This window comes from Euleptes europaea, chromosome 15, assembly GCF_029931775.1.
Source record: "Euleptes europaea isolate rEulEur1 chromosome 15, rEulEur1.hap1, whole genome shotgun sequence".
Taxonomy (NCBI): Eukaryota; Metazoa; Chordata; class Lepidosauria; order Squamata; family Sphaerodactylidae; genus Euleptes; species Euleptes europaea.
The window spans coordinates 23807432-23820236 of NC_079326.1; the positions used below are offsets into that span (position 1 = coordinate 23807432).

The 12805-nt window shown below is 40.6% G+C and overlaps 1 protein-coding gene across 1 annotated transcript in view; it reads left to right on the forward strand.

The window, feature by feature from the left end:
- ARHGAP15 (Rho GTPase activating protein 15) overlaps positions 1 to 12805 on the forward strand; it is a 509635-nt gene that overhangs the window by 410435 nt on the left and 86395 nt on the right. The window contains exon 11 of the mRNA XM_056861406.1: positions 3469 to 3603. Within this exon, the coding sequence (XP_056717384.1) occupies positions 3469 to 3603 (135 nt within the window). The remainder of the gene's footprint in view (positions 1 to 3468; positions 3604 to 12805) is intronic.

Here is a 12805-nt window from a genome sequence, read left to right on the forward strand (position 1 = left end):
TCTGTATCATTCAACAAGCTCAAAGGGACTTCAGTTGGGTCCGGTTTTGTATGCATGCTAGGAGTGTGGCTGCTGGCTCTGGGCTCCCTACATTAGCGCTGTGTCCGCAATTCCTTACCAATTCCTTACCTTTTTGCCCTCTTCCCCCAAAAAAACACCAGAAGAAACAGGATGAGGAGCAAGAAGACACCATGTTGCTCCTTAAACACTTCTGTGTGGACCTCCAAATTTTTCCTCTAAATTTTTGGCTCTAAAGAAACCAAAGAGATAAGCAACACATGGTAAAGCTAACCCAGAAAAGGGACTGATAGGCCTAGCACCTGGCAAGAAGCAACACAAGCGATCACAACCTACTGTTGTTTACCTAGAAAACTTACAGTGCAGATTTATGCTTCTCTGAGCCCATTGACTTCAAAGGAGTGAGATGGGTGTACCTCTGTTTAGGAGTGTACCGTGACCAACTTGAGATACAATATGGGCTCAAAGCGTGACAAATTTGGGGACTGGTTGGCTAGGATACAGTGCATGCGGTAGGGTTATCAGGTCCCTCTTCACCACCGGCAGGAGGTTTTTGGAGCAGAGCCTACAAGGGTGGGGTTTGGGGAGGGGAGGGACTTCAATGCCATAGAGTCCAATTGCCAAAGCAGCCATTTTTTCCAGGTGAACTGATCTCTATCGGCTGGAGATCAGTTGTAATAGCAAGAGATCTCCAGCTATTACCTGGAGGTTGGCAACCCTAGCATGCAGGTATACATGCCATGCCCTAGCTAGCTTGTTACACACTCCACAGCAAGGGTGGTGTTGTAGTTTCCCACAGAGTTTAATACTTGAAGAAGCCCTTACTTTCTTTATTAGGTCACAAACCACGTAACCAAGTCTCCTATGTCTGATAACAAAATTTAGAATGTTACTTTGAATTGATGAAAAGAGCAAGAGTCCAGTAGCACCTTAAAGACTAACAAAAATATTTTCTGGCAGGGTATGAGCTCTTTTCTACTACTGCAGACAGACTAACACGGCTACCCACTGTGAATTATCTACTTTGAATTGACTGATTTTTAAAAAATTGTGATGCCCCCCCCCTTAATTTGGCATGCTTCCTTTATAACAAACATTTTTTTTATTTAAAAAAATTCACATTATTGCTTGAGGGTAAAATGACACCCTTTACTTTTAAGATGATACGTTCCTAACACATTTCCTTGAAGAGTTGGAAACAGTGCAAAAATCTGGGGAGATAATTCTTCATAAAGTCTTAGAATCAGTGTATTTGACTCTTGAAGTTTAAACCAAATGCCTGGGGTGGGGGGGGGGGAGTCTTACCAATCCAGAGAGGTGTTTTTTTTAAAAAAGGTTTCTACTTAAAGGTTTGTGCCAGAGCTACAGTACTTGTACATTTTCGAAATGTGTTTTAAGCAATAAGTTGTATAACATTTTTAGAGCATGTGTTAAGCTATTTCTCTAAGAATGAAGCTCTTAACAAAACATAAGCACTCTGCATGAGATCTTAGCAGCAAAGTGCTTAAAAGATAAAGTAAGAATTGGTACCATGGGAAGAACACCAGCTGTAGTGCACACAGGTCCATTATGAGAAGTATGGTAGTGGGTAGGGAGAAAATGATTTAATCAGGAGTAAAACCAATTTTATTATAAGGGCACGCAGGGGGTGTGGCACCATAGTGAGAGGGACATTTCAAAATATCTGACAGATTTCAACAATGTGAAACCTACCCTGTTCTTTAAAGTGACAGTAAACCCCACCAGGTCTCCCTTTTTGATGCTATTGTGAGCAGATATCTGTGTAAAAACTGCCCTTCTTAGACCCTGTCTGCCTGTTTCAATGGTGTGTCGGAAAAAAATAAAAGACTAATTGTTGAAATACAATCAATCAAATTTGATCTTGGCATTTTATAAAGGCCCTTCTAATTCAATTTCAAGAATGAATTGTTTTGATGATGGTGAAAAGGCTTTTTTCGTAGGGGGGAGCAAAAAAGGAAACTGATGCAAGTATGCTTTTGACTCACAACTGCAACCTTTTATTATAAATTAAGAGAAAGGCAGTAATTCTATAAGAATATAAGAAATTATAGTTTGTCACCGTATCCTATAACGCTTGGATACTTTGGACCTAAATCTATATTCCTCCTTAATAGCTCTTCAAAAAGAAATGCATATTAGAATAATTTTAATCGTGGTGTGTGGCTTTTTTTTTTTTTCATTACATTTAATCAGGTAAACAGTTTGCAGGGATCAGCATTAACAGCAACTAGGCAAAATAAACATGAGTCTCAGAGAAAATTGGAATGGGGATGTTATTGCCACCGGTTTTGTGTTAGTTACAATTTTATCAGCATACAGAATTAAGACATCTCTGAAGTAAAAGTGATACCGTCCATTTAGGAATTAAATCTGTTTTTGGAACAGGTGATTCTGCAGAGGGCGAGACTTCTTTGCCATTCTGAAGTGACAGTCATTTTCACTTTCCCAGAGTTTTGTCAGGTCTGTGATTCTGTAGTTTATCACAGCCTACTAATAATAATGCCAGATGTTTCTAATAAGTATTCAAAGGAAAGCAAAGTAATAATCACCCAATCTTTTTATTAGAATTTTTTTTTTGCATTCCTCCTCCTTTTATATTTAAATTCCCCAGCTCCGTTAAGCTTCAAAAGAAAATATTTCTCTTGTTCAGGGGAGGAAAATCAGTTTCGCAAGCACTTGTGGTTTGTCCTTAGTGTGTTATCATTTTTGACAGCTTTGCATAGCCTAGGTAGGCCAACAGGGGTCTGTCTAATATTGTTGCTGGGCAAATCTTCTTCCCAGAGTTGAAAAACAAATAAAATATTTTTGAAGCGGCAAGGAGGAATTAATGTCTTCCCCCCCATACCCCCACAGTACTGAATTCCTCACTGACATTACATTCAGGCCAAAAAAAAACAAAACCCAGAAAAGTGTTGCCCATTATTTTCTTGTACATAGGAAGGCGGACACGTGTAAAGCAATAACTCATTTTGTATCGCCATGTTTAGCATATGTCTCACGTTGGCTCGGCAAGGCCTTTAGGCCCATCCCTTGAGCCGGTCATCATTGGTAACTCTTAGCCCCTCGGCCTCGAAACCAAATAGCTTTGAATCATGTCGAGCTGCGATGCTAATTTTTCTCTCTACTGATGCATTATGGGAATAAATGTATCTGACATACTGTGTCAATGCTACTGTCTCTTTGTGCCTCTCGTGTTTTTGTTAGCTGCATTCCTACAGATGGTATTCCATTGAAAATGTTCTCTTCCTACAGGAAAGAAAAAAAAGAAAAAGAAAGGGGGGAAAAAACCCCGTGCACAGCACCAAACCTCTAGGTGCAGAAGGCTGTTAACGGTTGCTGATGATAGTAGGCAAACATTAACATAATAATTAGTGTCTTGTAATTGTTTCATTAAAACCAGTTGTTCCATTTCTCCTCGTGTTTTCCCAGAAGAGAAGCTGAATTTGGACGACAGCCAGTGGGAGGACATCCACGTTGTCACCGGAGCACTCAAGATGTTTTTCAGAGAGCTGCCTGAACCACTGTTCCCATACTGCTTCTTTGCACAGTTTGTGAAGGCGATAAGTAAGTACATCACAGACAGTACCAGTTAATTAAATAGCCTATGTGCTTTTTATGTTTCAAAATCCCCCAAATTGTAGAGGATACATCCCAAATGTGGCTGTACCTGCTCCTGCCTTTTCGACTTCCCTTCCTTTTTTCTGTTTCTTCCGCTTTTGTCTATTTGTTTTAAGGAAATTGTCTATTGTAGCAGAGCTCAGTACACTGCGAAAAAAATAATACTGTATTTGCATTGTATCCTAATTAGACGTGTTATGCTCATAATTCATGTACCCCAAACATAATACTATTAGAAAGGATTAATATTTATAATTTAGAGGACTGTGTTCATGTCTTAAAGGGGAAAAAAGAATTGAAATTCTGTGTGTGATATTAATACAGTGCAGGAAAGATAGATTTACCGTAATCCCGAGTTTAGATATGTACTTTTTCATGACCTATAATGCCATGTTTATATGTTCACAATGTCTTCCTTCTATATTATCTTCTTTTTTTATTTTTTTGCCAACTTGGGGCTGCCAACTTTTCAGCCAGACACTGCAGCTGTGCATTCAACATTGGTTTGATCTACACACAATAGCAGGTGTTAACATTCATGCTTTGAAAAGCTTCATCTGCTGTGCTGATTTTTTGCGAATCGAACTGTTTGTAAAAGGAACAAGAGCAGGCCAGGTTGTTTTCTTCTGATCAGTTGTCACACACCCTTCGGGAAGACAAGCACTTCAAAACAGCAGTATGACTTTCAGGATAGATGTCTTACTTCTAAGAGATCTTTTGCTCAGTTGTGACCATTGGGGGGTGGGGAGACTCTTACCAGCAAAGAGGCTGATTTCACTTTTACTTTTTTAAAAAATAAAAAAAAACCTTTTAAAAATGAAAACTTGCAAGCCTAGCAGGAGCTTAATTAAAGTCCAATAGAGAAAAATCTCCAGGAAAAACAATAAAGCACTTAGGGATCTGTTCTCCGATTGATGCGCGTGCATTATTGCCATTACCGTTAATGAGAGTTGTTTGCGCGTGCACATCAGTCAGAGAAGATAGAACCCTTAATGTGCTGTTTAATTTGATTTTATGTTCATAAAAGTCTTTAGGTTTAACGAAAGCTCTTCACGGCCAGCATCTCATATAACAAAGTTGAATAAATCTTGCAAAATTCTTCCCTTTCCTTCTTGGCTGCTTAGAGATACCCCATGATGGTTTAAGCATGCAACACAATGCAGACATGCTGAGGAATTGCTCTCCTTTGGAGGCACAAACCATAGTCCCCACTCCCACCTTCTCCCTTTTTTGTCATAAAGACAAATAGGACAAAGAAATAACAGTGCCTTTTGGGATTCATCTCACACTTCAGAATTCATGTAATTATCTAGCAGGAAAACAATATGGCACAAACAATTCCTTAGTGTTCTGGCTGCAGCTTTTGTGCTGCACCAAAAACGAGGAGATCTTCATTTGAAGCTCTCTTGTTCTAACATACACTTCAGGTGGTTCCCCATGTACCTGTTACGTTTGCTTGAAGTGCTGACTCTTTAGTACTTCAAGGGGATACAGTTGGTTCATGGGGCACTACGAGATGCTCATTTCGCTTTGCATCCTTTGTAGGTAACTCAGCACTCAAATGCTTAGTGCGCTCTCTGCCTTTAGTCTCGTTCTGATGTTTAGACAATCTCTGTATAACATTGCTCTTTGGGGGTTCAATCCATTGCTCTCCGTTATTACACAGTCTCTCACTGTCTCTCTCTTTCAATCAGACCTTGGATTGTACTTTCAGAACAAAACAAAATTTAAACTGCAGAACACTATCATTATTCTACTGTCTCTTCCTTCGTGGGGAAATCCTATCCTGGGACATGAACAATTTTCAGATGACTGAGTAGATTATTTTTAACACACTCTTCATTGGTAAGGTAGAGGTAACCAGCGATAAACAAGTGGTTTTGATTTTGGAACAATAGGGGGTAGAGGGTAGCTCATTCAAGCGCTCATATTTAAGTATGACAAATTAATGTCCATTTCTGCTCAGTGAACTATTTTTAATTCTTGCCACAGTTCTGAAAGCCATTATAAACATTGACAGGCTAATGAGCAGTCATTTATGGGGTTTAGAAGATTGTTACTTAGAAGGGAAATTAGTTGTCCAATTTAAAAAATGTGTCACTCTGGTGGGGGGGGGGAATGTAGCAGGCCGGTTATTTTATACAACGTCAAGGTGATGTCTAGTTGTTTTACTTGCTTTCATTTATCAGGGATCCATGACTGGGATACACAAATGATAATATGTTGGAAATTGGTTTAAACTTGAGGTATAGATATGCAAAGTGTCCCTTGTGGTGATACTGGGAAAAGTTAGTAAGATGGTGACCCAACTCTGACCCTATCGATATCTCTCACAGTGATCTTATTGATTTCAGTTCATTCATAACAGTTACAAAACTCATTATCTTCTAGTCATCACTGTTTATAAATAATTAAACAAATGTGACACAACCCACTTTCTTTCATACTTAACAGTATGAGGTGTAGCCCAAGAACTCACACTTACTGGAATGATGGCTGCAGTGAATGGTGGAGACTTTTCATTAACATTTTTGGCAGGGTTGAAAAATGGCACACAATTTTCTGAGGACTTGGTTGCATTGCATGAAAAAGAACGTTGCCCATGGAGAGAAAGGGCAGAACTTCCTGAAGTCTGCAATGTTTCGCCATCATGAGCATTAGCCCGATATTATTTGGGTACATGTCATTGTAGCATTTGCATTGTGATCCCCCATTGTCTGGGATCCTCCCAAGACATACTTTATGACAAAAAATATTCACGTTTTTCAAGCTTCTACTGTACCATTGTTTTCCTGATCTGCATTTTTTTTGTTCTTAATTTATTTTCTTTTTAAATTCACAAATACTGGGTATGGAACTGACCAGCGTGGTGTAGTGGTTAGAGTGTCAGACGAGGATCTGCCAGACCAAGGTTTAAGTCTCCACTCTGTCAGGGGTGACCTTGGACCAATCACACACCTACCTGCGTCACAAGATTGTCGTGAAGATAAAAATGGAGAGAGGAGAGCGATTTAAGCTACTTTGGGTCCCTATTTGGAACAAAGGAGGAGTATAAATGAAGTAAAAAGGGGTATAAAAGGAGTGATACAGTCTGATCTGGAGAACCGAGTTTGATTCCCCACTCCTCCACATGACCGGTGGAGGCTAATCTGGTGAATATGGATTTGTTTCCCCACTCCTACACACGAAGCCAGCTGGGTGACCTTGGGCATGTTACAGCTCTCTTAGAGCTCTCTCAGCCCCACCTACCTCACAGGGTGTTTGTTGTGGAAAGGAGGGAGGGAAGGTGATTGCAAGCTGGTTTGAGTCTCCCTTAACTGGTAGAGAAAGTCGGCATATAAAAAAAAACAACTCCTCCTCCTCCTCTTCTTCTTCTTCTTCTTCATAAATCCATTCCTTAGTCCCAATAATTAACAAATTGGCAGCAGATCTGTGAACCAATGGCAGGGAAAAGTTGAACCTCGCCATCAATAGGGTATTTTATTGGGAATATTTTGTTATTTTCGCCTTCTCCAAAGCTGCATTTTTAGCACCACCATTCAAAATGGGTGGCCATTTGATGCAACCCTGGCTGTAGTATGGCTGCCTTGGATGACACCCCAATAACATTTGAAGGGAATGGATTGAGCGGGCAAGTTGATAAACGTACTGATTTCACATACCTGGCCCCACAGGGTGAAGGAAAGCTGGCAGGGAAAGTACTACTGTCAGCCTGTTCATGGGATCATTTTCCTTCAATTGTTACAGAAATAGCACAGAAAACAGCCAAGTGGAGGCAGCGACCATATCAGTCATGTAATTTATGAATCATGAAACAAAGGAAGAATACATGATTGTATGAGGAGGTTACCCTTGATTATATTATTCAACACGTGTGCTGAATAGAATCTTTATTAATGTTTCCTACAAATGTCAGGGGTTCTTTACACTGCAGTTGTTTAAGTACAAGTCTGTTACTTTCCCCCACCTAGTCTCTAATCCCTGTGTTAAGGGGAAAGCATATATTTTGTAGGAACGCCGTTATAATCACTATTTGAATGGGATGTTCACAAGTCAGCTCTATTGAATCATGCATTCTACCCACTTTTTCTCAATCACTTATCCTGGTATATAAGAGAGAAATGAAGGTACCATTATCTTGCTGTGATTTATTCTATTTTATTCTCCGTTGGTGGGGTGGGTAGGGCTGCCTGTGCTTCTACTCTGTACTTCCCACATACTTTTCTCCTTAGTCTTCTCCATGTCCACCTTCCAAAGCAGCCTTTTTCTCCAGGGAAACTCATCTCTATAGTCTGGAGATCAGCTGTACTTCTGGAGGTCGACAACCCTACCCTACCTCCAGGACTCCAACGTCTTTCCGGCGTGGTTTAGTGGTTGAACTGTTGGACTAAGATCTGGGAAACCCAGGTTCAAATCCCCACTCTGCTTTGGAAGCTTGCTGGGTGACCCTGGGCTGGTCATCTGCTCTCGGCCTGGCCTGCCTTGGAGGGTTGTTGTGAGGATGAAATAGAGGAGAATGATGCACGCTGCTTTGGGTCACCAAATGCAGGCCTGAGTTATTGACATTAGTGAGAATTTTTCAATTGGATTCAGTAGAATCAAGAACTGCACTCTTATTTCATCAATTCCTCTATGTTCCTTTTTTGTTTACAATAGGGATAAGGTGGGTTAATATGTTTGAAAAGTTTCAGAATGGGGCACTAAATCCCAAACTTGCCATGACTATAGTAAGCCCTACATGATCTTACTTATCTATACAGCCTCCAACACTGAAAAGTCTTTATTGACATTGTTGTAATTAATGTCATTGTTGTAATTAAAGATCGGCAATTCATGAAACAGTGTTGGGGGGGTATAATTTGGCACGTTTTGAAGTGATTCATTTTTGCTCACTATTGAAAATTAAGATGGACTTATATATATGTAGCACACCGGCTGTGTATTTTGCCTTGAGGTTTTTTTTTTTTAAAAAAAGCACAACAACAACAGAGTGAACTATAAAAAAAGTTTTTAATGATTTTCCCCCAGAAACAATAAGAAATATTCTCATTGGTCAAGAATAACTGATTTTGAGCACAATTTGTTGTCATAGTTTTAGTTATCACTGTGGTAGTAAATTTAGGTCTGGGTTATACCACTTTACCCTGTATTCCCCCATAAAGAAAAGATCCTACACACAGAACACTAGTTTGGCGGAAGGAGGAATAGGTTGAAATTAGGGATGTGTGTAGTTTCCTCATTCTGTTCCATTATTGTTCTGTGAATTTGGTCTTTTTTTTTTTATTCAGCTCTGCCTCTCCTGCCCCCTGCAGCTCAGTTGAGCAGTAGTGGGTGGGGAGATGCTGGGAGAAGTAGACGGGTGTGATCAGTGTTGCACCAATGCCATGATGTCACTTCCATTGCAACCCAGAAGTGACATCATCTCATCAGGCAACACTCCACTATTCACCAAACACTCTGTGGTTAAGCTATATCTCAGATTAATATAACGGATATATATTTTTATCATTTTTTTTTACTGGTTACAGATACAGTTCAGTACATATGCTCATTGAGTCAATCACTGTGCAAACAGAAATCTTTCCAGGATCACTTGATTGAATCAGGATTCCTTTATGCATGGTGATTTAATCAATACACCTGCACACAACTTTGCACTATTGCACTAATTATGATGTTGATGTGATTGTGCATCAGATCAAGATTACTATTTTTTGCTCGGTGATACCCATTGGTGTTTTTAGAACAAACCCATTTGATGTAAGAAGAAAACCTTATCTGAGCAAGTGCAGTGGTCTGAAAACAATCTAGAAATCCTAAACAGAAGAATGGCAGATTGCCAATGTATTGGTACTGCTCTGGAAACAAAATCAAGTAATTCAGAACCCTAAAATCTATGTAACCTGGCTTGAACTTCTCTCCCTGACATCTTGTTCTCTAAGTGGAGGGATATTTTTTTTGTGCTGTGGAACATTCAGTCCCATAGTCTTAAGCCGTCACAAATTTATCATGTCAATCAGAAATAGGCCTTATTTGTACAACAATTAGCACATTTCAGTCACACTTCCTGTTTTATATGTATTCCTTTTCACTACATAAAACTCATTTTTAAAAACTGTGTTCTTCTTTTCAGTTCTTTTACCATTCTCCTGGATTCTTTTTGTTGTTGCTTTTGCATTTCACTCTTCATCTGCTCTTATTTTTCAAGACAGCCTTAATTTCATTATGGTGAATAGTTGTGGTCTTGATCCACAACCATCTTGTTTCAGATTTAAATTTGAAATATGCATAATAAAAAGACAGCACCATGACTAATGCCATCTGAGCCTGACTGCAGTTTTCGGAAGGTCAGCAGCTTGTGAAACTGGCCAATGCAATAAGCAGCAACGCTGGCCAGGTTATCAGGCACTAGAGCTCTGCTCCCTTTATGTGGATCCAATGCTGTGATAAGTTCTTTCCGTGGGGAGCTGGGGCAGAGTACATCAAAATCACCTGCAAAAGTTAACTGGCATTTCACAATTGCCAAAACAGCTATTTAGGACATGGAATTGATCTAGGATCAAGGAGCCTCCTATTTCCCTTATGTGGTAAGGAAAGACAATGGAAATGTTTTCACATCTTTCTTTTCCAAAGGCATTTCTAAATTAAATTATAATGACCTATTTCTGTGGGCTTCCCATTATAACTCCAGTCAGGGACGATTTGGCTTTGCTTTCTTCTACGACCTGCTACCAGTCTCTTCGGCTGATTTTTCTCTTTCTCTCTCTTGCCTCCTGTCCCCACTTTCTTTGAATTATTCTATATATCCCAGTGCAATAAATCTTGGCCCTGACCTGGATGGCCCAGGCTAGCCTGATTTCGTCAGATCTCAGAAGCTAAGCAGGGTCAGCCCTGGTTAGTATTTGGATGGGAGACCACCAAGGAAGTCCAGGGTTGCTGTGCAGAGGAAGGCACTGGCAAACCACTCTGTTAGTCTCTTGCCATGAAAACCCCCAAAAGGGGTCGCCACAAGTCAGCTGCGACTTGAAGGCACTTTACACACACACACAATAAATCTTGAAGGGATTTTTGTTGTGGTGGTTGCTGGTAAATTGTACTTCACCCACAGAATTCGGAATGTAATTCGTCTATCAGAGTATAAACAGGAAACTTGTGAAATGCTGGACTTGTTCAGTACTAATACAAATTCGCTTAAACCATTCATAAACTTTGAATATTTCTGATTCCTTTTCTTTTTAAAGCAATTGAGGTTCATGATTTCAGAAAGTGAGAAGTCAGAACTAGGACTGTCGATTCGGGTCCATCCGAACTGAAAAACAGCCGAATTTCCCCCGATTCGGCGGTTTCTAGTTCAGATAGAACTGAAGTCAAAAAAGGCAGGAAAACAACTAGCCGAACTCGGCGAATTCGGGCGGACACCAGATAAATTCGTACAAATTCAGCGACCCCAAATCTGCATTCTCCCATGGCCAATAGGTAGCCAAGTTGGGTCTTCTTCTGGCCAATCAGTTGCGGATGAGTGCTTGAGCCCTGCCCGCTGCGTGGCCCGGGGAGAGAAAGAGAGACTGTCTGTGTGTGTGAGAGGGAGATCCCCGTGTGTGGGGGGGGTGCATGTGCATGGTCCCGGGTTGCTGTGTGGCCCGGGGCGGGGGAGAGAGAGTGTGTGTCTGTGTGTGTGAGAGAGAGATCCCTGTGTGTGAAGGGGTGCATGTGCATGGTCCCGGTTTGCTGTGCGACCCAGGAGGGGGGGGGAGAGAGAGGCCATTTATGCATGGGAGGTATTGCTTTGGAATTGCCACTCTCTAGATGCACATTTCCCCCATCCAAATTCTCAAAACTCAACAATAAGCCCCATGCTATTTTCTTTTCTTCCCCCTCACTGTTTGTTACTTCAGTTGCCCCCAGTTTGATGTTATCCTACTGGCTGTGGCAACCAATTTCATTTGGCATACAGAAGTCACAATTCAGTTACACAATCATCAAAAAAATTATATGAGTTACTACATCTGAAAGGATAAAACAGTAATGTGAAGAACAAGGACTTTGAGAGCAAGAGTGAAGGAGGGCAATGGTGTATTTGTTGCAAATAGGTTTTCAGTTGCTTCAGTGATGCCAAGAACAAAAGTGTTGAAATAACACAAACATGTTTGCAACAAATGGCGACAACCACTGGCAACTAGAAGTGCTCTTCAACATAATGAAAAAACACACAAAACGAGGAAAATATTTCTGGTTCAGCCCTATGTCAAAAATGAATCCTACATAATTCTGATTCATTGTGACTCATGGTTTTTGACCCTGGAAAACATCACATTTAACATAATCATGAAAACTTACCCTTAAAAAGGTCTTATGTTGTCTTTGGGCAGAGAGGTAGGAGCTGCGATGTAGTGGCCATTACAGATTAAGAAACCTTCCATAAAATGCTCGTGCATGTGTTCCGTTTCCTGTGCTTTATACACTACTCTGCACTTTATACACTGGGGGACATACACTTTTGTGGGGGAAACCATGGAAGCACAATATGTATATCTTGAAAAACTCACGGAGAGGGCTACTGTATATTCTTTCATTATGTTCTCAGGACAGTTTCATTTCCAGCATCAGGCTGGTGGAGCTCCTCTTCCATCAGAATGTCTGTTAAATGTCAGAACTGAAGGAGAAGGATCATTCTGGGTCGAGCGATTCGGCAGATAGATCACGCTGGGAAAACACATGAGCTCAAATCTTGATTACCCCGGTATGTAGGATCTGTTGGAAGCTCTAATAAGAAAAGCTGTTGCTCTTCCTTGGCAGCAGAGGGTGCCGCTTCTATCTCTCCGGAGCAGCAGCAGGAAGCAGAGCTGTAAGTGAAAAAATGAATAGTTATCTTAATTGAACTGAAACTGCCCTTCTTCTTGAAGTTTGTGGATGTGTCAAAGTTAGACCCACATGTTAACAGGGATTGGAAGGGAATGGTATTTTAGGAATGAACCAGTGTGTGGTATAAATGCATTCATAAGTCAAGAGCAGTAATGCTATATCAGTGGTCCTTAGCTTTCTCTAGGGAACTGCTGTGTCTGGTAGTGGTAAAACGAAGGTCAGCAGGCCTTAAGTATAACTAGTTTATTGTCTCAGAACATGACCAACAGCAAGAACAGGGGTTAAA